We start from the raw sequence: 27,833 nt of genomic DNA, 5'->3' as shown, positions 1-27,833 counted from the left end.
AGCTCAGGCCCTGAGGCCATATCATCTTTTCAACTCCAATTCTGTGTCGGAGCCGCTGCCTAGAAGTTCCCGGCATTCCAGGATCTTGAAGCGTGGTGACACGAAGAACCACGTGGCCAACAGCGAAAACACAAACCTCTGCGGACTGTCGGCTGAGGCCCCACCCCTCGGTCCTACACTCCGCCTCTCCATCCTCTGCAGTCCCGGTCCCCGCCAGGCGGCGACGCTCATGAGGCCGCATGCGCAGTGAGCACGCAAGGACTTCCCTAGCCCTTCTCCCAATGGCGGGCGGCGGTCCCCTTCCCGGCATCCTCCCGGGGGCAGGGAGCGCGTCATTTCCGGTGGGGAAGGCCCGCGGCCGCCGCCGCCATTTCGGGCGCTGCTGTGAGGCTGAGACCCGAGCCGGTCCGCTGGGCGGCGGGGGCCGGGGCTGGAGGGGCGCGCGCGGCGGCGGCGGCCCAGCGTGTAGGCGCGGAGGCGGCCATGGCGGGCAACTTCGACTCGGAGGAGCGGAGTAGCTGGTACTGGGGACGGCTGAGCCGGCAGGAGGCGGTGGCGCTGTTGCAGGGCCAGCGGCACGGGGTGTTCCTGGTGCGGGACTCGAGCACCAGCCCCGGGGACTATGTGCTCAGCGTCTCCGAGAACTCGCGCGTCTCCCACTACATCATCAACAGCAGCGGCCCGCGCCCGCCGCTGCCGCCGTCGCCCGCCCAGCCTCCGCCCGGTGAGGGACGGACGGGACGGGACGGGAGGCCCCGGGCGGGGGTGAGGGCCGCGGGACGCCCCAGCCTGGCCGCCTGCTCCTCGCGGGCTGACCCCTACGAGGGGCGTGGGCAGAGGGCCGGAGTGACCGTGTCAGGGGGCAGCCTGCTGCCGGGGCTGGGTCCGCGGACGAGCGGGAGTGCGTGGGGGAGGAGGAGCCGCTGACCCAGGCCTCTGGGTGTGACTTGGGAGGACAGCCCAGGGGAAGGGGAACTGCCTCGGCCCCAGGGTGGGGCTAGCGCCTGGGCCAGGCACAAGGGCAGAGCCGGGCAACGTGGGGACAAAGGACTGAGGGGGATGTTGGCACTGCGGGGGCATCACTTGGCAGCGGTGCCCGGAATGAATCCGATAATCCTACAAGTGGCTTTTTAGGCTTGAAACATTTCCTGCAGTGTTGGAGAGCCGGGTTTGGCTATACTCCCCTGGTGGCCTTTGGTAGGAAGTCACCGCATACTGGCCGGGAGGGATGGAGACACCCTCAGGAAACCGGTCAGCTTTTTCCTTTCTTGGGCATTTTTCCAGAATACTTTTACCGTCCTCTTCCCCCGAGGAGGACGAAGGTGGTGAGCTAAGTGCCTTGGTGATGGAAGAAAGCCCTCTACGATCAGCCCGGGATAAGTTGACGCCCAGCTGACTGTGTCCCAGAGAGCTTAGTGTCCAGAGACTGGCCTCCGCAGTTAGGGGTTCTAGTTTTCAAAGTGTTCAATGGAGAAAAGATTTTTTTCAGGAAATAAACCAGAAATAACCCAATGGAAACAATCCCTTTCCTGGAAGTGAATGGCTCTTCATTTTTCCTTGGACTTAAAACATTGTTGGTCTTGTACTTTAGGGCCTCTCCTTGCTCAGTAGGTTGGGCCTGTGGGCTGTGTCTTCCTAGATCTTGGGAACAGACCCCACCGAGCTGGTTCTCTGAGAATTTAATCTGCACTGGGTCTTCCTTGCCAAGGATCATTGAGGTGTGACTGTCTTACCCATGCCCTGGGAGTTGTTTGGGGAATGCTAAGGAGGTTTATGCACATAGTACTTGAGATTTGCGAGGTACAGAGTAATTCTGAGGTTAGCGTTATCTGCATGACAGCGCCTAGAGTCCTGGTGCCTTCTCACTGCTCCCAGGTTGAAGCAGTTTCCTCCTGACCAAGCCAGTCTCATGTGAATTAGGAGGCTCCTGAGCCAGCCTTGCAGACATGCCCTTTTAGGATAGCCCTAACTTAGGTTTATTCACTCTGGCCAGAAATGGGGGGATAGTCAGTCTCTTTGTTGTTAACACTAATTTTTAAAAAGAGTGTGAGATCTTTAGTCTACAAATTGTCCTGGATCTTTCACAGTCTAGTTGGTTTAATAGCATTATATTGTGTGATGGGAATACTGATGTAACATATATTTGCCCTAAACCAGGTATATTTTACTCTTTACCACCTGCATGGTATCTGGGTTTTTGTGTTGTAGTTCAGTGACATGATGGCAACCTGTCACCGAAGCTCGGTTCTCACCCTTTTGTATGTGTATGTGTTTTGTTGGTTGCAAAATTTGGAAATGGCAGCAGGCAGGTTTGTTTGAGCTTTCTTCATACCTTGGCTTATGACTTTATATGTCAGCGCCTGCCTGGATATTGAGCTCCACCTTTTCATAACACACATGAGTTCAGATCCTTGGCCTACGAGAGAAGGTGAAGATTGCCAGACTTTGTGGAGGGGGTGTGGAACCTTCATGGGCATCGTGGTAATTCTTCTTTGTGTCATGTACCCTCTTTTCACATAGGACAATTGACTCAGTTGCTGTCGTTATAAAGATATCTTATTCTTTGTTCTCCCCCTCCTCCATCAAGCTCTTTTCCTTTTGAAACCGCACGGAGGACTTTTTTGAATTTTAGAAAGGCATATACAATATTAATAGCTAACCTTTATTGACTTGATTATTCTATGCCAGGTACTTTGCTGAGTGCTTTATGTGCCTTGTCTCATTTACTGTCTGTAACAATCTAGTGAGGAAGGTCCTGTGATCTCCATTTATTAAGATATTTCCATTTTATAGATGAGGAAACTGAGAGTCAGAGATTCGGTAATTTACCCAAGGTCACACAGCTGGTAAATGACTGAGCCAGAATTTGAACCTAAGAGTTCTGAGCTGAGAGCTGACACTATTACACTGTACTCTTTTCTGTCAAAGCCAGTTTCGTTTTGAGATCTCAGCAGTGCACGTGGAGGACTGAATGCTTTTGTCTCTGTCCTAGGATAACAGGTTCTATTTAAAAACCAAAAGGAAAGGATTACAAAAAGAAACCCGCTTTAGTGTTCAGACAATATACATCTGCTATCCAAAAGTCAATGCTGAAGAGGCTTTTAAAATCCTTATTTGGCAAATTGAGTATGGAAAAATGAGCTTTTTGCTTAGGATTATATAGTATGTTTTGTGGACATAATACATAGAATTTGTATGGAATGGCTTAGATGTAGTTTTTAGAGACAGGGACAGAATAGACCAGGTATTCTCAGCCTTTTCCAGTGAGTCTATTTTAACTTACTGTAGGTGTTTAACTCCCACAGGCTACTGCTGCTGCCATGGCTGGGAACGCCCTAGCTGTGCCCCAGGGCCGGAGGGCACGGTTGGTCAAGTGTCGTGGTTGTGCTCTGTCAGGTTGGACCTCTAGCTGTGCCTCTAGGGAAGGCTTCGCGGTCCTAGTTTCTCCCTCTAGTTTCTTCCTCTTGGAACAATGAGCTATCATTAGACTTTGGCCAGTAGACAGTCGACAAAACTGAGTAAGGACCAAGTTGGGAGAGTAGTTACAAGCTTGAACTCTGGAGCCTGGATTTGAATCTTACTTACCTGCCACTTACTAGTTATGTAACTTTGGGTAAGCTCTTTAACGTCTCTCTGCCTCAGTTTCCTCATTTGTGAAAGAGGGAAAAAGTAATACTGACTTCAGAAGGTTGTGAGGATTAAATGAGTTTTAGTGTATTAAATGCTTAGGGGTAGGGCTGGCATATCATAAGTTCTCAGTAAATATTAGATATATTAATCTTATGAACATAACTGTGAGGTTGTGGGGAGGAGTTGGAGCAAAATGGAAATCTGTTCTCAGCTTGAGAGGCTCACAGGCATGTGTGGGGTGGGTTGGCGAGCACTGGTGAAACAGCATGTCTTAGGGAGTAAGTGCCAGGGTGGAGGGGGGTGGGGTGCATCAGGAAGTGTGAAAGGATCTTGGATCCAGTACATGGAAATGGGGTGGCGCCTGCTGTTCCCTGCTCAACCCAGAGCCTCCCACCGCTTGCCCTAGTGGGTGAGGAGAGCATAAAAGCTTGCCTCATTTTGGGGAGTTGGGGAGCAGAGGCTAAGGTGGTAATTGTGCTGCCTCTTCAAAGTGGTACTGGGCCCAGCCACTTCTCTGGAGATCCTGTGGGACTGCTGATTACCCACTGCCACCTTTTTGTACCTTCAGCTTCTGTGTCATTTGTTTACTTCGTCTTCTTTGCAGTTCACAAACGTGGTCCTTGTGTCTTACTCTTCAGTATCAGAGTACCCCTCCGTCCAGTGGTTCCAGAGAAGTTCTTTAGTGAGCTACTTACGGATTTTACACCAAAAAAAATTCCACAGTAAAAGGAAGTAGGCTTATTTACTATGAGACTTCTCCAAGTCTTTACTATGCTCCTGTAAAATTATGACCCTCCAAGAGAGACAGGTATTGGATACTGGGTTTTAAAATCTATCTGACCACAGAACTTTTTGAGAAGCATCTTGAGGTTCTGTGAATTTTCTCTGGGAAATAGTGCAGCAGATTCTGGACTTTGGGATGAATTTAAAACTTCTAAAGGAATTCAGAGGTTTGGGGGGATATTAAACTGAATTTGCTTTTTTTTTTTTCCTGAGGAAGATTAGCCCTGAGCTAACAACTGTGCCAGTCTTCCTTTACTTTCTATGTAGGTTACCACCACACCATGGCTGATGAGTGGTGTAGGTCCATGCCTGGGATCTGAATCTGTGAACCCAGGCCACCAAAGTGGAGCGTGCCGAACTTAACCCCTACGCCATGGGGCTGGCCTCTGAAGTTGCTTTTTGTTGAGCACCTATAATTTATCAGCTACTTTTAGGAACTTTTTATTTTGAGGAAGATTAGCTCTGAGCTAACATCAGCCACCAGTCTCCTCTTTTTGCTGAGGAAGACTGGCCCTGAGCTAACATCTCTGCCCATCTTCCTCTACTTTATATGTGGGATGCCTGCCGCAGCATGGCTTGATGAGCGGTGCCATGTCCTCACCCAGGATCCGAACCAGTGAACCGCGAGCCGCTGAAGTGAAACGTGCGAACTTAACCACTGCACCACCAGCCCAGCTCCTACTTTTAGGAACTTTAGATAGGTATTTGGCCCCACGAGAAGCTAAATGACAGCTCATACAGCTAGTACATTGCAGAGCCAGAATTCATCAAACCCACTCAATCTGAATCTGCAAAGTCCTGTGCTCATATCCACTATTTTTACAGTTTTATTTGCTTAGGAGACCATGCATCTTGACACCTTTTTAGGATACCTTTTCAGGTGGAAGTCAGTGGCCTCTTTTTAGCGGACAGGTGGTAGGGAGTGTTTACTAAGCAACCTCTGTGAATACCATAGGCAGAGGAGAAGGAAGAGAGAGTGTGGGAATTAAGGGAAGAGGAAGTGCTGAAGATCAAGGAGAGGCTAATGATGGAGTTCCTGTGTTGCTACCCAGGCTGGAAGTGACCTGGCCTGTTTTAGCCCACAGAGCTCTTGGGTCTTCATAAAACCTTCAGGGAGTGGTGTTGTAAAAACTGTTGTAACCCGAGGCCTGAAACGCTTAGAAGTAATGAGTTGAGCACGTACAGATACATGTAGAGATAGCTAACTGCTTGCATTGATTTTGATTTCTGAGTGTGTTAGTTCATAACTGCACTTTGCGAATCCAGCACAGGTTTGATTTAGAACAAGTCAGTGAGTTTTTCCAAGTCCCAGCTCTGAGAACTCTGTCGTGGGTTCTGTTCTCTAGACTCACTGACTGTATCTCCTTCCTTTCCCGCCCTTCTATTTCCTGCCTTTGGCTGTTTGTGGTTGGAAGGAGATGAACTAGGGAAAAGGAGCTGGAACATATAGCTGTGGTGAGGTTTGAGCTTATGTAGGACTTAATGTGTTTTGTTCCTCTCCTTTCCCTTCTTCTGGAGTTTGGATCAATAAAGCTTTATTTCCTCATATATCTAACTGCCCCAGCAGTGTGCAAAAACAGCTCTTCTGTGGAATTATTATAGTGTCATTAGAATAGAAAAAGAATTTATAGGTAAAATAATGTCAAAGATTTTCCTTGGTGTTTTGCTTGTATTTCTGTATCTGTTGGGATTGCCCAGCCAAAAATAAAAAAAAAAGAAAAAAAATCCTAGTGGGCCCAGTTGCTACCATGCAGCATTTGAACAAGAAATGAATTGAACCAACTTCCCACCTTTATGGCACATGAGCTACCAGTTTTTTTCCTTTCTGAATTCTCTCACTGATCTTTCTAAGGGACTTGGCTTAGTGGTCTTACTTGTTTTTGTAAATGCTGTCCTCCCTGCCATAAAAACACATTTCACTTGGGCTAGTACAGTAAGGGAGGAACCGTAACAATGGATGACAGGGAGTGGTTGCCTTCATTCTTAGAGTGAAGAGTCCCTTGGAAATGTTTAGGGATGGTCAGAGCTGCTCTTGTATTGCGATTTTGTTGTATTGGAGAACAGTTTGTTGTTTCTACTATTTTCTGTAAGAACACCTCTCCAACTGAAAGTGAAAGCCAGGGGAGAAAAAATAATGTCCTCCTAAGACATTCTGCTTTCCCCACCGCTCACCAACCACACTCTTTTGCCTTTGTAAGCCCAACTATGCCGTGAGCTTCTTAAAGCTGGGAACAGACTTTCATTTAACTTTCCCTCACTTCAGAGTTAGGTTCATTAAGAAAAATATCTAACACTTAACTCAGCACTTACTGTCTGCCAACCACTGTCCCAAAAAGGCGACTAGTGAAAACCATTTTGGCTGTTGAACCTTAGTGTGTAGTTGAGTAAACTCTAACAAGGGAGCTTTTCTCCCTAGGTGTCATCAGGACCTTTTTTTTAAGTCTTGGGTGCTCTGCGGGTGTGAGGGTTCTCCCTACCACTCTGCCCTGGAGGCTTTCTTGACCAGGCAGTGCTAAGTAGGTTTCCTTGGAACTCACATGGACCATGTCCTCAACCTGGTTCTGCTGGCCGGAAGGATCACTGAATTAACTTGGTGGTGGGCAGGGTGGCCATGCATCTCCTTGCCTACTAGACTTGACTAAGAATGACTCTCCATCAGTGATCCACTTTAGTGAAGAGAAACTCCAGAATATAGCACCACCATTTTCTGGTCTGGTCCTAACCAAAATCGTCTCTCCAGTCCTGCACTTGGAGCTAAGGTTGTGTTCTGCTGGTACCTGATGAGTGTTTGCCATAGATGGGCAGTCCTGGGTCTGGGCATCTATTTCAGCGTCTTGAGTTGGAAAGAGAACCAGCATTACTGAGTGTGTGCTATTAACCTAAAACAGCTTTCAGCCATGAATTCCACAGATGGACTTTAGCAATATAAGAAATGTGTAACTGTCCTTTAAATTGTGTCTTGGTGTCTCATCATTTATTTTGGTGAAAAGAGAAGGTACTCATCAGTATTCGTTCTGTATTAAGGACGTCTGATTAACTTCCAAAGTTTATCTTTTCACATCTCCCCAGTAGTGAATTTTAAATGTACTTTTTCTGGTCATTCTGTAAGAAGTGTTTTCTAAGATTGAACGGAATAATTAGGTTCCATTTTTTTAGAGTGGCAAATTAATTTAGACTACTGGGCTCCCACAGTGTTCCTATTTCATAGCCTTAATCGCTACGGCTTTTTAGATGAGTGGGCCAGTGTTAGTAGGAATAGAGAGGGTCGATTGGCTGTGTTCTCTTAACAAAGGACTTGAATAAGTAACTTTCACAAAAGAAGTACACATAGTCAATAAATATGAAAAACATCAAACAATCAAAGATGATATTTAAAAAGAGATAACATTTCTCCTTATTAAATTGGCAATGATTTAAAAAATGCTGTTTTGGCAAGGATATGGAGGAAATGGGAACTCATAAACCACCGGTGGGAGTATAAAATTGTACAAACTTTTTAGAGGGCAATTTGGCAACATAAACCTTAGTGTTCTTACCTTTTGATCTAGCTATTGCATTTCAAGTTCATCCTAAGGAAGTAATAAAAAATGTTCATTAATAGATAAGAACAAAAACCCTCAACAGCATTGTTTGCACTAGTGAAAAGTTGGGAGTACTTTATAGCCATTAGAAGTCATGTTCTTGAAGAATATGGGGAAATTTTTGTTGTATAAAATAAAATGTTTTTATGTTATACTGGGAAAACAAGATAGACAACTATGGATAGTAACCCAGTTATAAAAACGTATATATATTATTGACATATATACACATACACACACACACATATATATATATACACACACAAACATATACATATATATTAAAATCTAGGAGGTTATAACTCAAAATGTTAAGAGTGTCCTGTGGCAGGGTTAAGTCTGATTAAAAAACACAAAAAACAAACTCCACAAAAATCAGTTTTCTGTAAAGCTATGTATTTATCTGGAAATCAAAAAGTATAAAGTGCAATAAAGATGATTTGATATTTTGGGTGCTTAGCCGAGTGTAAGTTAAAGGTTTGTATTCCTCATTAGAAATTGTGTTTCTGGGGCGGGCCAGGTGGCGCAGCAGTTAACTTTGCCTGGTCCACGTCGGTGGCCTGGGGTTTGCCGGCTTGGATCCCAGCTACAGACCTACATACCACTTGGCAAGCCATGCTGTGGCAGCGTCCCACATATAAAATAGAGGAAGGGGGCCGGACCCATGGCCGAGTGGTTAAGTTCGTGCACTCTGCTTCGGCTGCCCAGGGTTTCACTGGTTTGGATCCTGGGCGCGGACATGGCACTGCTCGTCAAGCCATGCTGAGGCGGCGTCCCACATGCCACAACTAGAAGGACCCACAACTAAAAATAGACAACTATGTACTGGGGGGCTTTGGGGAGAAAGAGGAAAAATAAAATCTTAAAAAAAAAAAATGTAGAGGAAGATGGGCACGGATGTTAGCTCAGGGCCAGTCTTCTTCAGAAAAAAGAGGATTGGCAGCAGATGTTAGCTCAGGGCTAATCTTCCTCAAAAAAAAAAAAAATTGTGTGTCTTATTTTGAACCTATATACGTTCATTTATTATCCTTCAATTCTGGAGTCTCAGCATAGAGAGGGAAAACATTCTGAAGTATGCCCTGTGTCTAGAGACACACACCTTTGTGCCATGTGAATTTTAAGCATTCCTAATGTGTCTTTCCCTTGGACCCTGTGTTATCAGAGGTTGAGGATTTTAACACTTCTTCATTTTCCCAAGCACCCTCCTTTACCTTTTTTCATGACCCGTTTGCTTCTAAGGGAGCAATCTGGTTTCCATGTTTTATTTATTTATTTAAATTTTTGCTTATTCTCCCCAAAGCCCTCCAGTGCATGGTTGTATATTTTAGTTGTGGGTCCTTCTAGTTGTGGCATGTGGGATGCCGCCTCAGCATGGCTTAATGAGCAGTGCTAGGACCATGCCCAGGATCTGAACCAGTGAAACTCTGGGCCACTGAAGCAGAGCGCATAAACTTAACCAATCAGCCATGGGGCTGGCCCCTCCATGTTTTAAGTGAAGACCTTAGGAACTGATTTTTAAACAGTTAGCTTCTTAGTTTCCCCTTTTAGGCTCCTTGGTTCTTTGCTTCATTAAGCTTTTTTTGGCAGTCAGAAATGAAATGGAGATTAGCAATCATAGATGAAAAAGATAGACTTAAAACTTTTTTTCCTTAGGAATTGTACATTTTGAGATGTGACGAGAAGGAATGTATGAGCCTAGTGTAGATACCAAGTTCTTCCCATGTCTTCCTGGGATAGCTGTTGGAACGTATGAAAAAGGAGAGGTTGCTACATTTCCTGAGGTTGTAAAGAAGATTGCAAGAAAACCTTTAACCTTGTACTACTCTGTAAGTGAGATAGCAATAGAGCATTTTGAGAGAATGAACAGAAAGTCTCCTGTTGCTTTGTCCGATCCAGTGTGGGAGCATGTCCTGACTGACCTGGTCTACCATGGCCGCCTGTTCTTCTCTGCTGCAGGTGCTGATGGGCATCTTTCTCGGGAGATGTTTCAGCTACAAAATGTGATTGAGTTTACTATGAAGAGAAGGGGTTATTTTTTCCTGATTTTTTTTTTCCTGATTAAATATTGACTAAATTTGTGTGGGAAATGTTTAAAAAATCTGCATTTCATCTCCAGTGTAATACATCTTTAAATAATACCCTTCTCTGTTTTTTTCCAGGAATGAGCACCTCCAGACTCCGAATAGGCGATCAAGAGTTTGATTCATTGCCTGCTTTACTGGAATTCTACAAAATACACTATTTGGACACTACAACATTAATAGAACCAGTTTCCAGATCCAGGCAGGGTAGTGGAGTGATTCTCAGGCAGGAGGAGGCAGAGTATGTGCGAGCCCTCTTTGACTTTAATGGGAATGATGAAGAAGATCTTCCCTTTAAGAAAGGAGACATCCTGAGAATCCGGGATAAGCCTGAAGAGCAGTGGTGGAATGCGGAGGACAGCGAAGGCAAGAGGGGGATGATTCCAGTCCCTTACGTCGAGAAGTATAGACCTGCCTCCGCCTCAGTATCGGCTCTGATTGGAGGTAACCAGGAGGGTTCCCACCCACAGCCATTGGGTGGGCCGGAGCCCGGGCCCTATGCCCAACCCAGCGTCAACACTCCGCTCCCTAACCTCCAGAATGGGCCCATTTATGCCAGGGTAATCCAGAAGCGAGTCCCTAATGCCTACGACAAGACAGCCTTGGCTTTGGAGGTACATAATGTGCAAAATGTAGAAAGAAGAGATCTGCTACAGGGTCTCCCTTTCAAACCTCTTAGAGCTTTGTAGGAATGCTGAATACAAGCACCAGCATTGTGATGTTGTTGTAGATGTCGAACCGTTAAGTACTGATTTTGACAATTAATGTTGGGTTTTCTCTTTTTTATAGAAAACCTGTATTGGAATGAGTAAGCTTAAAACTGTATAACTGAATGTTCTGATTGATCTACTAAACATACTTTGACTACTTTAATAACACTACCTGAATTCACAGAAATTAACCTAAAATATTTTTTCTCATCTACGTTCTAATCTCTTTCTTTCTATCATTGTCTGAAATAAGGTGGGCTCACACAGGTTTAAGTATAATAAGTGGTCTTTAGGAAAGCCCTTAAATGGAATTTTCCCGCAAAAATATAATATTTTTACTTTAGGGGGATGGAGTTCCTTACCATTGATTGATTGTGTTCATCAGGTAAGAATTCAGGGGTAATAGAAAAGCATAGTATAGATGTGAAGAGACACCTACCCAAAAGTATTGATTCCAAGGAGCAGCAGGTTTACTTAGTTTTTGTTGTTTAATGCATTTTACAGGCAAGAAGCCACTTCCTCCTGTGGAGTAAATTTTTGCCTTTTACGTAATATTTTTGCCTTGGTAGCCCATCTCCTCTTGCTCAGCATTGCATTGTGTTTTTTCCTTTATTCCTCTTTTTCTCTTTCCTCCTCCCTCCTTCTCTCTCTTCCTTTCTGAGTTATGCAGCTAGTGGTTCAGCATAAAAACTAGTACATAAGTGGCATGCTATCCCACCTTTCAGAGCCTACTGATATGGTAACTTGAATTTCAGCAAGTAGGTAACTTTCATTAGCACAGGGTGAAGTTATGTGAGCACAGATTAGCAGAGAAGGAACAAAAGTGTATTCTTGTAAACTAAAATCACTAAATTTTGTTTTCTTTGGCTCATGTTTATACACAGGGGAGTAGGAGCTGCCCTCTGTCTAAGGGGGAGTGTTAGCCCACAGAATGAGCTAGAATTTATTTGAATCAGTCTCCGATATTACTGGATTTGAATTTTTTCTTTTACATTCTAGATAGTGGATGCAAAGGAGGGTTAGTTGAGTCTTATACGTCTGACTGAAAAAATGTGTGTTTTTAAAGTGTGTATTTTTTGAGATCATGTTGTGATTTAAAAGCATTGTGACCCTTGGGCTGGCCTGGTGGCGCAGTGGTTAAGTGCGCACATTCCACTTTGGCGGCCTGGGGTTTGCCGGTTCGGATCCCGGGTTTGGATCCGGGGTGCGGACATGGCACTGCTTGGCAAGCCAAGCCATGCTGTGGTAGGCGTCCCACGTATAAAGTAGAGGAAGATGGGCACTGATGTTAGCTCAGGGTCAGTCTTCCTTGGCAAAAAGAGGAGGATTGGCAGTGGAAGTTAGCTTAGGGCTAATCTTCCTTGAAAAAAAAGTATCGTGTCCCTGCTTTAATGAAAAATGAACTGTATTTTGCCTAGGTCACATCACTTTTTCCCAATTAGAGTTTGGAGGATAAGGAAAACAGAAAATTGTAGTCTCATGTTTTCATTTAATTTCAGATGATAGCATCCAACACAGTGCTGTGCACATGACAGATGTGACTCTTGACATTTATTGCAGCACTGGGCTGGAGTGTGAAAAAAGCATTCATGGAACAAGCCAACTAACACCAAAGAGAGAACAGTTATCACATTAGTTTTGCTTCCATTTGCATTTCCTTTCTCAAAGAGAATTGTTTTTAATGCTGCCTGCCTTGATTAGAGACTTTAGTGCTCAAAAATGATTGAGCTGCTCTTCCTGCTGTGAAACATAAATCTTGTGAAATAAAGATTTGAGTAGAAAACTAGTTCATGATTTCAGTAACTTTTCTTTTTTGGTTGGTGGTTTTGAGCCACATATGTTGATTGCTGAAGATGACCTCTTTCAAGTTAGTATAAATACCCTTATTAGTTTAGAACACCTTACATACTTTAAAAAATGGTGTTAGTTTAGCATCATAGAATTCTAGAGCTGGAAAGGACCTTAGATATCCTTATTCATCATATGAAAAAAACTGATGTTTAGACAGATTGAATGGGTTGTTCAAACTAACTGGAAGTGGAAATGTGGTAAACTAAGATCTACCTTGGTGCCTTTTCTGCCATACCCAAATTCAGTCTGATTGGTTTTTTTGTTTTATAAGGTGCTGCTGCCTTCCTCAATGCACGTTTTGTGTGGTTTCATTGATAGCATATGCTCGGTTGTACGGTCTATGCAGGAAGGCACAGTTCTCCTTTCTGTCTCTGGTTTTTCATAGGAGCTGATGCCTAGACCCTGTTGAGATGAGTCTGGGAGATGAGATTAGGAGACTCTGACTTTTTGACTGTAGCATTCTAGTAAGAAAAACATTCATTGCTGTGTTTGACTCACTATAAATCCAGATCTGTAGACTAGCAAGGTACGTTTTAGTGGAGTTTTAACTTGAAATTGATAGATTAGAATCATTGCATTTTAGACTTATGCAGGACCCTGGAGAGACTATATTAGACCAGCAGTCTTCAGACTGCTTCTCAGTGTCCTGAGTTCCCAGGAGTGCCCGGGAAGAGGGGGAGGCTGAAGAGGATGCAGGGCTCTGGGTTTCTTCCCTTGCTTCAACCAAAGCAACTGTCTTTTTAACTGTGTTATATATTGGGGTCTCTATAAGATTTTCTTTGAAGAAAGGGTTTCTGTTCTTTAAAAAAAAACAAATTTAAAAAGCAGTGTTCAAGGGGCTGGGCCCGGTGGCGCAGCGGTTAAGTGCACACGTTCTGCTTTGGCGGCCCGGGGTTTGCCGGTTCAGATCCTGGGTGCGGACATGGCACCACCTGGCAACCCATGCTGTGGTAGGCATCCCACATATAAAGCAGAGGAAGATAGGTATGGATGTTAGCTCAGGGCCAGCCTTCCTCAGCAAAAAGAGGAGGATTGGCAGCAGTTAGCTCAGGGCTAATCTTCCTCAAAAAAACAGTGTTCAGGAACGACGTGCCTTCACCTTACTGATGGATGTTTCCTTGGTGGTGTATTTGTTGTGACCAGAGTCTCCCACTACAATATAAGTTATTAGATATTTTCTCTTTTCCCACCCACTAGATTTTTCTAGGAGGGATGAAGGCTGTAGAAAGAAGTGATTAATTCTAGCTAACAACCAAAGTAGGGGTATCCCTCTGCCCACTGTAGTTCTCTGAGTCAGTCAGCCAGCCATATTCTGGAGGAATATAACTGACCAAGACAGACACCATCTGTTCCATCCTGGAGCTCCTGATGAGGACAGATTTTAAACAAATTCAGATATGCTGAGTATTTTGAAGGAGAAGTATTGGAAATGACACTAGAATAGTGCAGAGGCACCTTTTGTTTTTTGATCTTAGATTTGATCAATACTGGAAATAACACTAGAATAGTGCAGAGACACCTGTCGTTTTTTGATCTTAGATTTTTGTTTCAGGGCTTCTTGGGAGCTGGAATAGTGATAAATCTTACCTTGTAAATTGCAGGTGTTAAAGTTTATTTTATATCTCTATAGATTGTCCAGAACAATCATGTTATCTTTAAATGTGCTAATCGGGTGACTTCTAGTCTCTGATTCAACCTGGCATTTTGCCTTTGACAGATAACAAGACTTCAGAGTAACCAAGGATCTTCTTGGGTGTGCTTAGGCATGGACCTGTTCATCAGAGCACAGATGGGGAAGGCGTAAAGTGCTTTGGGTCCCTGATTATATGCAGCACTGGCTACATCAACTCCACATCTCCCCATGTGGAATTCTGTGAAGCTTAAGTTGTTAAGGCATTTTGACATATGTAGGGAAAATTGGAGCAAAGGCCCCAATTTTCCCTTTGTTGCAGGTGGAAAAAAAATGAGATGGGAAGGTGTAAGAACATGTGTGGCAACTCCTTGCTATGTGCAGTTTGTCTTTTTCTGGAATTGTAGCTATAGATTTTTTTACTGTTCATTGAGGCAGGTGTCTACTTTCCCTCTCCCTTCCATCCTTTTTGGACATCTTCATTTCAAATCATGGAATCTCAATGGGAAGAGACTTTGCAAGTATCTAATCTAGCCTCTCAGGCATTGAAGGCAGGCCCTCTGGTATCTTCACAGATGATTTTTAAAGATTTTATTTTTCCTTTTTCTCCCCAAAGCCCCCCAGGACATAGTTGTATATTTTTTTTAGTTTGGGTCCTTCTAGTTGTGGTATGTGGGATGCTGCCTCAGCACGGCTTGATGTCTGCACCCAGGATCCAAGCTGGCGAAACCCTGGGCTGTCTAAGCAGAGCTCGCGAACTTAACCACTCAGCCACGGGGCCGGCCCCCAGATGATTTTTAAACATCTGTTTGAATATCTCTACTTTTGGAGAACTTGCTATCAACCAAAACAATGTAGTTCAGAGTTTCCAAACTTTCTTGGTTCATAGCATCCATAGTGTCTCAGTAATATTTCACAGTTCTCCAGGCCAAAAGAAATATCCAACAGTTGCATTTATTAAGTAGGTAGGTTCAAACAACTTAAATATTTATATCCTAATAACTTAGTACTCATTCGAAAAAAGTAATGAACACAATTGAAAGAAAACAATATTTTTATGTTAATCTTAAATAAGTACAATTACTTAACTAATGAGATGTGTACAGCTGTGAGACACAATTTCTCAAAGCTTGGGATCATATTGAACACTGCCACCCTCACTTCCTGTTCCACACTTATTTTCATGAGATGCTTGTTGTTTTTTTATCACTGCGAAAACTCAGCTTTGCAAAGATAAGACATCTGTGAAAGGAATGTGGTGTGATCTAATGTCAGAATTGTCAACTGCCTTGAGATAGTAGTTCACATGGCATAACAGGTGTCAAGTATTACTGTGTTTTCCTCAGAAATTTAAAATATTTCATGGCACCCCTCTGAGTTTCCTGAAATGCCTCTGACACTGTACAGTTTGGGAACCTCAAGTCTAGTTCATTATATTAGTTTTTTAGAGAATTCTTTATTTTAAGCTAAAATGTACCTACTATATGTGATCACCTCCCCACCTTTCACCAAGGGGATGGAGAACTTAGTTTCAGACATTATCAGTTGTTGAGCTACAGAAGATCTTCTCTGCCTTGGACTAGAACAGGGTAAAACCCGTCTTCCAGGATTTGGTGGGATGCTTTTTCTCTTCACCTGGAAGCCTACCTGTTAAATCTTGAAGACCTGCAACTTTCCACCAGTACAGCACATGCCCATTTCAGGCCATTTCTGAGGCACATGAATCATTAAAGCTGAACTGTCCTCGCTTGTTTCCATTGATTTGGAAGACTGTAGATAGGTCCTAAACATTACCTATTCCTTAGATCAGGGGTCTGCAGACTTTTTCAGTAAAGGGTTTTATGGGTCATACAGTCTCTGTCACAACCACTCAACTCTGCCACTGTAGCAAGAAAGCAGCCATAGACAAAGCAACAAAGGAGCTTGCTGTGTTCCAATAAAACTATTTACAAAAACAGGCAGCAAGGGGGCCGGCCCTGTGGCCGAGTGGTTAAGTCTGCGCACTCCGCTTCAGTGGCCCAGGGTTTCGCCGGTTTGAATCCTGGGCGTGGACATGGCACCACTTGCCTGGCCATGCTGGGGCGGCATCCCACATGCCACAACTAGAAGGACTCACAACTAAAAATACACAACTATGTACCTTTTGGGGAGAAAAAGGAAAATAAAATCCTTAAAAACAGTCAGCAGGGCCAGCCTGGTGGCGCAGCGGTTAAGTGCGCACGTTCTACTTCAGCGGCCTGCGGTTTGCTGGTTCGGATCCTGGGTGCGTACATGGCACTGCTTGGCAAGCCATGCTGTGGTAGGCGTCCCACATATAAAGTAGAGGAAGATGGGCATGGATGTTAGCTCAAGGCCAGTCTTCCTCGGCAAAAAGGAGGATTGGCAGCAGATGTTAGCTCAGGGCTAATCTTCCTCAAAAAAAACAGAAACAGGCAGCAAGCTAGATTTGGCTCATGGGCCATAATTTGCTGACCCCTATCTTAGATTGCTGTAGTTTTCTTTCTTTCTTTCTTTCTTTTTTTTGAGGAAGATTAGCCCTGAGCTAACTGCTGCCAGTCCTCCTCTTTTTGCTGAGGAAGACTGGCCCTGAGCTAACATCCATGCCCATCTTCCTCTACTTTATATGTGGGACGCCTACCACAGCATGGCTTGCCAACTGGTCATGCCTGCACCTGGGATCTGAACCAGTGAAGCCCGGGCCACAGGAGCAGAATGTGCACACTTAACTGCTGCGCCACTGGGCTGGCCCCTGCTGTAGTTTTCTTAACTCTTTTTCTCCTTCAGTCAAATCTTAAAATATTTACTAAATGCATTCTTGGTGTGTTTGAAAATGTTTGAGGACAAGGCCCCTGTATTCCATCTCTGTACTTGCTTTTCCCTGGCTTTATTTCTGTGAATTTGTGTGTTTCCTGCCCTGAGCTCCCTGAAATCTTGCAGCAAGTCTTGATCAAAGGAACACTGACAATTGTTGATGCCTTTCCTGTTAGATAATAGGGGCAAAACTAGAAAAGCAGTCACCTGGAGTTATACCGGCAAGGGCAGTCACACAGTTCCCTGATGTCTCCTGTTGAGTGAATACCAGAAATTAATGCCATTTGGGTTCCGATTTCCTTCTCATTATCACTGGAACTCACTAGTGAAGATGAACTGGGTGATCTTTTGCTCCTGGACCAATTCTAGATGTGACGACATATGCACCAAAATCGTGACTGTGGGAACTACACAGAGTTAGGGAGGAAACCAGTATTCATCAAGTTCCCTGGGAGTAGAGAAACTGAAGTAACCACATTCAATCCTCTTTACAGATGACACCATGATTTACTTGCAGACTTGCTCCTAAGGATGTGCCCAGGATTGGGAGGCTGAGGAGCTGACTGGATGCTGAAACAGGAGCTCAGTGGTGAAAGAATCATCACTGTCTCCTTTACAGGAGTTAGTGAGGTCTGCCTCGTGAAAAGAAAGGTTAACTGCTTTGTAGTGCTTCAAGTCGTTTGTAAGGTCTTTCTATTTTCGTTGGTGGGTAGATTAGGATTCTTTTTCCATCTACTACTTGAATTTTGAAATCAGTAGTGTTAGAACGACGGTTATTACTGCACTCACTGATTGGTACTTTGCTTTGTATCTTAAGGTTGTAACATTTCTGGGGCAAGTATTCACTTCTGCTTTCTTTGTCTTTGAAGTAGTACACCAAGTTTCAAACTTATGTGTATCCGCCTCACCCTCTAGTCTGGCCTTCAGAAATTCTGCTTTAGTGTGTTGTTGCCTAAGAGGAGGAAGAGCACAAATCCTGATGCCATTTCCAACTTGAAGAGAGACCGCACTTAGTGGAGCACCGTGTTCTTGGACTGCCCCATCCTGCACTCCCTGCCCCACCCTTCCAAAGTGTTGAAGAGCTAGGGCCTCATATAGTCTCTAAGGATAGTCATGTTGCCTTTGGGACTCGTCTGTTCTTGACTCTAGGAGTCCCCATGTGTTTTGAATATTTTGGAGAAAAAGTCCATATGGTACGAAAGGTTATTTAATTTTAATAAGGTCTTCCTTGAAGTATTTGTACTTGAAGGCCACTTTAGGTAGGTTAATTAGCCCAATTAACTGCTTACAACTTTTCTCTTTTATTCATTTAAAAATCAGAATCATTTCAGAGTCATGGCATAGCCTTTCTTTCACCCCCTGGTGTTTGGACCTCTCTGCCAAGAACCTAATCAACTGTAAAAAAAAAAAATTTGGATTCCAGAATATGGTGTTGTTTTCCTGAGCCTTAACTCTCTAGGGTAGAACCAAGAGAGTGTGTACATTAGATATGGCTCTGATGTTGTCCAAAGGTCTAACCTGCATGCAATTCCTCCCCCCAGTAACATCTTGCCTCATAGGCACCTCTGCTCATTTCTCCCTTCGAACTCTGAAAGAAGAAAGGTCTGAGGTCAGATCATCAATTTTTGACCTGCTTGTGGAGAACTGGTGTGGTTCTGTGGTACTGATAACAGCAAGGGACTGGGCTGGTCCACCTTTCACCCTACTCTTCACTTCTTGAGATGGCACCTGGGATGCTTAAGAATAAAGACAATATAACATTGAGAGAAAAGAGGGATGTTTAAACGTAGATTTTGGTATCAAGTAGAATGGTGTGCTTGAGGATGTATCCTTAAGAAGCATCTTCTACAAAACACCTAGAAAAGCTGGATAAAATAGAACAAACATCCTTTTCTTTTTCACCTTTTTGTTTAGATATGAAATCATTCAGTAAAATGTACTAATCCTAAGTATGCAGCTTGATGAGTTTACAAGCGTACACACTGTGTAATAACCTCCCAGACAAAAGTATAGAACATTTCCAGCACTCCAGAATGTTCAATTATGTCCCTTGTGTGTGTTTTTAATATCTATAAAATGATGGATTCAGACGTAACAGTTATTAGGTTTGTTAACTGGGATGTCATTAAACCAGTTTCTTAAAAGAAACTGCCCCTCCAGCCTGGTGGTGCAGCGGTTAAGTTCTCATGTTCCACTTCGGTGGCCCAGGGTTCGCCAGTTTGGATCCTGGGTGTGGACATGGCACCGCTTGGCAGGCCATGCTGTGGAAGGCGTCCCACAAATAGAGGAAGATGGGCACAGATGTTAGCTCAGGGCCAGTCTTCCTCAGCAAAAAGAGGAGGATTGGTGGCAGATGTTAGCTCAGGGCTAATCTTCCTCAAAAAAAAAAAGAAAGAAACTGCTCCTTTGTCCTGATCTGAATGGGAACATAACATGAATGGCAATTTAGATTTTTTTTTTTTTTTTTTGAGGAAGATTAGCCCTGAGCTAACATCTGCTGCCAATCCTCTTTTTGCTGAGGAAGACTGGCCCTGAGCTAACATCCATGCCCATCTTCCTCTACTTTATATGTGGGATGCCTACCACAGCATGGCTTGCCAAGCGGTGCCATGTCTGCACCTGGGATCGAAACTCGTGAACCCTGGGCTGCTGAAGCAGAACGTGCGAACTTAACTGCTGCGCCACCGGGCCAGCCCCGGCAATTTAGATTTTTGACATGTGTGTACACATCCCCTCAAACATTTTTCTCTTTCTTAAGATTGGGGACTGACTTATATTATTCTGGGTCCTGCTACCAGAAGAGAGTTAGTATGACATGAGTGTTTTAACAGATAGTACAAATAAATACTAAAAATGGGGAAAAGAAGTTCTTTTTATTGACCTTAACATAAAAAGGAGCTAGCAGCACAGGGGCATTAATTCCAGTAACGTGTGCTGAGCGTGTGTGTGTGTGTGTGTGTGTGTGTGTGTGTGAAGGGTGGGGAGTCAAAGGTAGCTGACAGGTCAGAAACAAGTGAAGTTCACTAAGGAATAGTCAAATGTTATGGAGCTGTTGTTAAGCCTAGCTCTGTGCAACACTGCAAGAATTTTAAAAAGGGAACAAGTGAGGGGCCGGCCCCGTGGCTGAGTGGTTAAGTTTGTGCACTCTGCTGCGGCGGCTCAGAGTTTCGCTGGTTCGGGTCCTGGATCATCAGGTCATGCTGAGGCGGCATCCCACATGCCACAACTAGAAGGACCCACAACTAAAAAAATATATACAACAATGTACCAGGGGGCTTTGGGGAGAAAAAGGAAAAATAAAATCTTTAAAAAAAAAAAAAGGGAATAAGTGAGAAAGTCTGGGAACGGGAATTGGGGAAGAAATCTTTTAGACTGTTTTTACTAGCAAGGAAATTTTCACTTGACATCCTGGTCTTCCTCTCCCCAAAGACTATGAAAATCTTTGCTTGTCATTGTTGGCCTGCGTGGATGTCAGGAACTTTGAATTGCAAGATTGCTGGGAATGAACAGAACCCTGTTGCTAGCAGCCTATAGGGATTAGATCTGCTTGCAAGGATGGGCAGGCAGTGTCACCCATCCCTCTTGTCCCCTTACACCATTACCCTTAATCTTTACAATATCAGCAGACCAAGCTACTGCTTTTCCTCACCCTTGTATCTTATCTCTTGTTTCTCTAATATTCCCTGGTTTCTGTCTGCCTTTCTTAGCATCCTATGACCCCCACAACCACTTTAGGACTCTGGTTTTCAGATAATTCTTTAGGAAATTACAGATAGGCCAGTAGGCAAGCTGTTTCCTCTCTGAGTGAGATCAGGCTAGTTCTAGAGAAGGCCCTGGGCCTAGACTTGAGTTGGCGTTGGCCTATCCACGTTCTTAGGGAACCCCTGAGCCCCTGGGAGCATAATTTGAAAGTTCCTGGTAGAGCAGAAAGAGTATAAATAGGCTTTGGAGCCAGATAATTCTGGGCTCAAATCCCAGCCCTGACACGGGCAGTGTGACCTCAGGTATATCATATAATTGCTCTGAACCTCAGTTTTCTTATCTGTAAAATGAAAATAATTCCTGTCTTACAGGGTTATTACAATGATTAGAAAATAATTTAGGGGCCGGCTCCGTGGCCGAGTGGTTAAGTTCACGCACTCCGCTGCCGTGGCCCAGGGTTCGGATCCTGGGTGCAGACATGGCACCACTTGTCAGGCCACGTTGAGGTGGCGTCCCACATCCCACAACTAGAAGGACCTGCAACTAAGATATACAACTATGTACAGGGGGTGTTTGGGGAGATAAAGCAGAAAAAAAAAAAAAAGATTGGCAACAGTTGTTAGCCCAGGTGCCAATCTTTAAAAAAACAAAAAATAATAAAGAGAAAATAATTTATATAAAATGCCCCTTACAACACTTTATGAAAGTTCAACAAATATTAGTTACTTAATAAAACCAAATGAACAGTTATGCTTAGAAACCACTTAATATGCTCAGAACTCAGGTGTTGGTAATTGAAGGACAGTCATAAAGTTCTTTAGTCCAGTGACATCTGGGGCCTTATCTCACCATTGTTCAATATTTTGCCACCGAGTGAATCCATTCATCAGACTGACCTTGTCTTAAGTTTCATAGCAGGATAGAGGTGAGGTATATCCTAGATTGTCAAAACTTTACATTGCAACAGGAAGCTTTTTGTAACAGAAGCAAAAACATGATGTCCCATTATTATTAGTGAACAGGAACCAGGTGCCATTCAGGGAGCAGCAAGGTCTGTCATTACCTGGAGGGGTGGGATGGGGGGCTGGCATTCAGTGACCTGCCAAGTAGAGCTTACTGAAGAAGCTGGGGGCTTTTCAGGCAGCTGATGGAATTTGGAGTTTTGGTCTATACCTCCCCAAGTGGGAAAAGCCTTGCCTTGGTATGCAGGTGATGGGAACACTTCATTTCCTGGGACTAAGTGAAGTATGTTTCCTGTGATTGCCTTCTGCTCTACAAGCAGTAGCAAGCCAGAATATGTGTATGAGAATGGGCTCGGGGATTGTGCTGCTGCTGTATGCCAGTGAGGGGAGGGGGCTTCTTCGCCTAGCGCAGGGCCTGTGGGGCAGGCAGGAAGCTAAGGGTAGTGGGTACAAAGAAAGGGAATACTAGCTCACTTTAGTTGGGATTGCTCATCCAGAGACACTTGGGATTTCTGAAAAACAGCATTTTCTAGGATCCTTTCTGTTTTCTGTACTCTGTGTTTTTCTGCACTTCTGAAATCACTTCTTCCTTCTGCCTGCATTAACCACAGTAATGAGTCTGGTGGCTGGGGCTTGGGAGGCAGGGAATCGCCATTTCTGTAATGTCAGCCCTAGAGCCATCACGTGGGCAGGGTATGCCTAACCAGAGAATGGAGTTTTTCAGCTTGTGTTCATAACTGGAAATAAAGTACTCTCCTTATTCTCCTCCTGCAGGTCGGTGAGCTGGTAAAGGTTACGAAGATTAATGTGAGTGGTCAGTGGGAAGGGGAGTGTAATGGCAAACGAGGTCACTTCCCATTCACACATGTCCGTCTGCTGGATCAACAGAATCCTGATGAGGACTTCAGCTGAGTATAGCTCAACAAACAGTTTTGCTGACAGATGGGAACAATCTTTTTTTTTTTTTTTTCCGATTGCCATCTATACAGTTTTCTTACAGATGTCAAAACAGTCTAGTTTATATAAGCATTCTGTTACCTGTGATCTTTTTTAGACTGAACTACTCCATCCCTAGTCTCATTTACTATATTCAGGGTACGAAACTGGAGGGCTTGTGTGTTAACTTCTGGTTTGGCAATTTTAGGTGGTAGCAGCCATGCCTGAGTGTATCAGAAGGGGTAGGTGTCTCACCTCCTTTCTCAGGCAGTGCAAATCAACCTGTGGAAAACTGATGGACAGGAGAGGAGTGTTGCACACTGCTTACCCTGATTTATTCAATGGTTTTGTTTTTATTTTGAAATCATGCTATCAAATGGCAATAGACTGTTTCCTTCCACCCCCATGAAGTAATCATGCACCGTGTGAATAGTACCCAGTGGGATTGCTTTTTCATTTATAGAACATGACCATTGTATGACTCATTCTGACAGTGCAATCCTGAGAATTCTGAGGACACTACTAGAAGCATTTGTCTTCCTTCCTAGTCAATGCTTCATTCTTTTTCTTGGGAATCTTTTAACCCTTGTCATTCTTTTTCCCCAAACCTACAAATAGGTTAATTCTCAAGATAAGTGTTTATTTTCATTCCAGATGACAAGCAGGACGTGCAGAGCACTTTATTCAGTGCATAGCTTTAAGCCAGTATTGGATTCACTGAGTTGACAACCAAACTCCCAGCTCTCTGCCTTCCCTCAAGGGGTCACCATAGGTTCACACTGCTGCTGCAGCTAAATAGACTTCTGGCTAATGGGATCCAGCAGGGCCATTTCTCTTAAGTGCCAGTATCCTATTAGAATTCTTAGCTTCTACTTGGAGTGGAAGGACCAATCACTTAGAATATTCCATAGAAGGTTGTGGGGCCAAATTCTGCCCTTTGTTTTATGTGCAACTTGTATAAAAGTCAAGTTAAAATTACATGAGTTTGGGGATAAAGTTAATGCTCTGAAAAATGTTTGAACCAATCATGAATTACTTATGTATTATTCATTTCACGTGGCCAGAATAGTGCTTGAAGTAGATTGCATTATAAACTGCCTTCATTTTTGGCTCTTTTTCTTTCTATTCAAGTTTAGTTTACAAACTCTTTTAAGTATGAAATGGTTTAAATGTGGTCAGGTGTTCCAAAGAATACACTTCTGAGACCAAAAATGATCTAGGCTGTTTAGACTACAACGTGAAACTTTCAAAGTGAGTTCTCAGTCTAGAAAGGCACTCACTGGTCTATCGTGTGGTATGACCAATAGAAAAACCTTATATTTTGCTTTGGGCCTCATCTTAGAAAAGTAATGTATCTTTCTAATTGTTTTGCATAGGTTAATGGTTAATTGGGATTCTTTAAACATATACCAAATCATGGTATCCCAGTGACTAGCATAATGCCTGGCACAGTCAGTGTGCAGGTGTTTGTGTGAGTGAATGAGGGCTGTGCAGAAGCACGTTATATGGCACAGGGAAGCCAGCTGGCACAGGATTACATACATCATCACAAGCAAACTAATGAGTTGACGCTAATTTAATATATTTTTACCTCACACTAAGGTAATGCTTGATAAAGACATTAGTACTCGACTTTTAAAATGTTAGCACAGTGCTATGCACGTAGTGGGTGCTCAATAATGTTGAATGAACAGGTTTGCAATACTAGACTTAATTCCATCTGACTACTCTGTTAAATTTTCAGTTAGAGCATAGATACTGTAAAATCAAATACACATTAAATCTTGTTTTCTTGAAAGTATGACATCTTAAAATATTTGTAGAAAACCCTTGCCACAACTGATTTGAATGTTTGTATTTTCTTTTGACTTTGACTTTGATATTGGCCTGTATTGTTTCTCTTCCTCATATGTAATATTAGTGGAACATGCAACTCTACCCAAATCATAAGAATTTCTCAATGATGGGTTGTGCGAAGCCATTACATGAACTGTTGGGTTTGGATTTGGCTGGATGTGGCAGTTTTGGACCTTAAGAAATCAAAGGACTTCTTATAAGTATCTTCCAAAAGCAAATGCTAGAGTCCTATTCAAGTGTATATGTACATTGTCACAGAGCAAAGTAAACTGAAATTGGCTGCTATATTTTATATAATCATTTCTGCAAAAGCCCATCTTTTGGATACTAATATTTGACATGGTTAGTTCTTATTAATTTGTTGGAATTGTTTATTGTTAATAATGCAAATAGATAATTTTTAATTATCCTTAAGTAACATTTCACTATTAATGGTTTGAAATGGGTGATAAGCAAAGCGATTTGAAATAAAATATGAACATGTGCCATTGTATTATAACACTATACACTTTCTTGACAGTTAAATTTTAAAGAAATGGTTTTTTTGTAGCATGTATTGTATATGTTTATAGTATATGTAGTAAATAAAAATATGGCCAAATGTTTGGCTTGGTGATCTTTTGAAGAAAGTAATCTTTGAATATTTTTCTCAAAAGAGCTAAATGTTTTATGCTTAGAGAATAAGGTGTGTGCCTTCAACAGCCTACAAACAATCATATAATCAGGTAAAGAAACAATTATGCACCCTCTGTGGGTCCTCATGATGAGATTGATCATTGGTGATATTTGGAAAGGTCTCCAGAAGTCATGAAATACTGACTTGAGGGGAACATAAGAAGAATGATTATGTAATGACCGGGAAGCTGGAATGATGTGGACAGAGAACATCAAACTTAGCCAGAAATGGTTATATGAGGGAGTAAAGAAAATAAGGATGTGGTAGGGAGCTTTGTAAAGCAAGTAAGAAGTTTGGATGTTACACAATAGGTTTTTTAGAGTGTTCATGTAGATATCCAGCATGATTTCTCCCTTTTTATGTGAATAGCACATTTTCAGGGTACATAATTTAGGAAATACCAAAAAAAGGTTAAGCATGTTCTTCCCATCCTTTCTCAAAGCATATATATATGTATATACATAGACAGATACACACAGGATGTGAATATGTATACTTAAAAGGTTGACATTATACTCTGTAGTTTTGTGTCCTCTGGGTGGTGAAGTTTTAAAATGTAAAGGACAGTCTTTGCCAGTTATTATACAGTATTCTGCCTTGGATCCAAAACACAACATCTAGTTACTGCTGTAGACATAGCAAGGTGTGCTTTATTTAACCAAGTTAAAATAAAGGAAAATACTCCGATGAGAGCCAACTTTGGCTTATACAAGCTTAATAGCAAGGTGATTTAAGCATGTTTCAACTTTTTATCAATAAAAAATCAACTGCCAAAATCTTGTTTTAATATGTTGAGTGTTGCATAGCCTGGAGTGTTCATACCAGCTCTTATATTTCGTGACCTTGATCTTCAGATTAAATTTTATTCCTCTTACAGATATGAAGAGAGAAGAGGCCCCCTCCATAGAAGAAAATGTGGAAATAGTCTTCCTGAATTTGGCAGGAGGAGTCTAAGAATTTGGAGCTCTGCTGCCACACATATCCTGAAGAAGAGGAAATGGGGGATGGAGGGGGTGCTGCAAAGGAAAACTAGCCATCAAGAAGTAAAGTTCAGGGGCCGGCCCAGTGGCATAGTGGTTAAGTTCATGCACTCCACTTTTGCGGCCTGGGGTTCACAGGTTTGAGTCCTGGGCATGGACCTTGTCAGGCCATGCTGTGGTGGTGCCCCACATGCAAAACAGAGTAAGACTGGCATGTATGGTAGCTCAGGGACAATCTCTTTCAAGTAAAAAGAGACAATTGGCAACAGAAGATTGGCTCAGGGCCAGTCTTCCTCACCCCAAAAAAAGTCAAGTTCAGAAAGAGCAGTGCTTGAAGATCCTCTAGGGATACAGGACAAAAGCAAAGAGAAATAAATGCACGGCCAGGCTAGCTAGCTCTTGGCCCAGGGGATGCCCTCAATATTTCTGTGATTGGCCTGATTTATTAGATTTTAGACCTGTGTTGAATCCTAGCAAAGTGGGCACTCAAATGTTGACTAAATGGTCAAAGATAAACTGGCTTGGAGAGACCTTTTCTATCCTACTTCAGTTGGGGAGATTTGGACACTTTAGCTTTCTGGGAATGGGCAGAATAGTTGTGTATTAGACATGTTCTGGTAAACTTGTTCAAAACCCCTGCTCTTCCCTTTGGGACAACTTCATGGGGTTTCTAGCCTCATTTCAAGCTGGTGGGGCAGGTGGGCTGCTCCAGGGTTTTGAGTACCATCAAGGAAACTAGGAAAGTGGAGGCCTGAGCTGAGGTCTCAGATGGGTTCTTCCTTTCTCCTTTATGCTGGGAAACTATGTTTTACTGAAAGTGAACATGAACTTGGTGCTATATAAAAGTATCGTAATACTGCTTGTTGCATACCTCTGGACTACCCTAGTGTTTGCAGGATTGAGGTTCCTAGAGTTGCTCTGCCATTTGTGCAGGTTCCTATACTGACTCGGTGCTGCTTCACTCTCCTCCTGGCCCTCTAGCCTGACTTCATGGGTTCCCATGAGCCCTTCATAGCTGGGGGCCCTAACACACAGTCTTGGCTGCTTTGGCTAGTGTTGCCACAGTGTCCAAAGATTACCTACAGTGGGGTGATAGCAAGCTTAACCTCACCATCGTTTTGTAATTATTTGTTTTGAGAGGGTATCACAGGAACACAAGGATACCTCTACTGCCACAAAAAGGGGCTACTCTAAATATGAAGTATTCATCCATTATCACCAAAGGGGAGTTTGACTCCATATCTTGATGGTTATTTAGTTGGCAGGTTTAGCTGGGTGCTTCAGTGACTAGGAATTTTGATCAGTTACAGCAGTTCTAAGTGTGATAGCTTCTATGGAATGGACTCTGCCCGTGTGAATCTCACATTCTAGGAGTAACAGGACAAAAACCACATTCATAACTCCCACTGGGGCCCCTGGTGGCTTTCTTAAAGTACGTGTTTGGTTGAGGTCACCAGACAGACACCTTGGTGAGAAGATAGCACCGTTGTGTGAAAAGTAACCAGTAGAAAAAGGCACTCCTTCCTGTGTGGCAGCCCCATGCCAGGCTCATGCTTGACAAGTGCAGGCAAGAGTGGTTCGGATTACAGCCCCTCTTGTTTGATACACAACTATACATGGTACTCAGTAAACATTAGATTTGA

The 27,833-nt window shown here is 43.3% G+C and overlaps 1 protein-coding gene across 3 annotated transcripts; it reads left to right on the top strand.

Annotated features, from left to right (window-relative positions):
• The first annotated feature begins 328 nt into the window (after window positions 1–328).
• Window positions 329–27,833, top strand: CRK (CRK proto-oncogene, adaptor protein). Of its 3 annotated transcripts, none has more exons than XM_023653196.2 (3): window positions 329–724; window positions 10,154–10,689; window positions 22,516–25,163. In XM_023653196.2, exons 1-3 carry the CDS (start codon window positions 484–486, stop codon window positions 22,651–22,653), a joined length of 915 nt encoding a protein of 304 aa, XP_023508964.1. In that variant the 5' UTR covers window positions 329–483; the 3' UTR covers window positions 22,654–25,163. The 3 variants fall into 3 exon arrangements, with proteins under 3 accessions (XP_023508964.1, XP_023508967.1, XP_023508966.1); XM_023653199.2 differs by having other exon boundaries at window positions 338–724; window positions 10,154–10,519; XM_023653198.2 differs by lacking the exon at window positions 22,516–25,163 and adding an exon at window positions 26,088–27,833 and having other exon boundaries at window positions 341–724; window positions 10,154–10,519.

This window comes from Equus caballus, chromosome 11 (genome assembly GCF_041296265.1).
Source record: "Equus caballus isolate H_3958 breed thoroughbred chromosome 11, TB-T2T, whole genome shotgun sequence".
Classification (NCBI taxonomy): Eukaryota; Metazoa; Chordata; class Mammalia; order Perissodactyla; family Equidae; genus Equus; species Equus caballus.
Note: the sequence above shows the minus strand (reverse complement) of the source record. Positions and strands in the feature narration are given on the sequence as shown.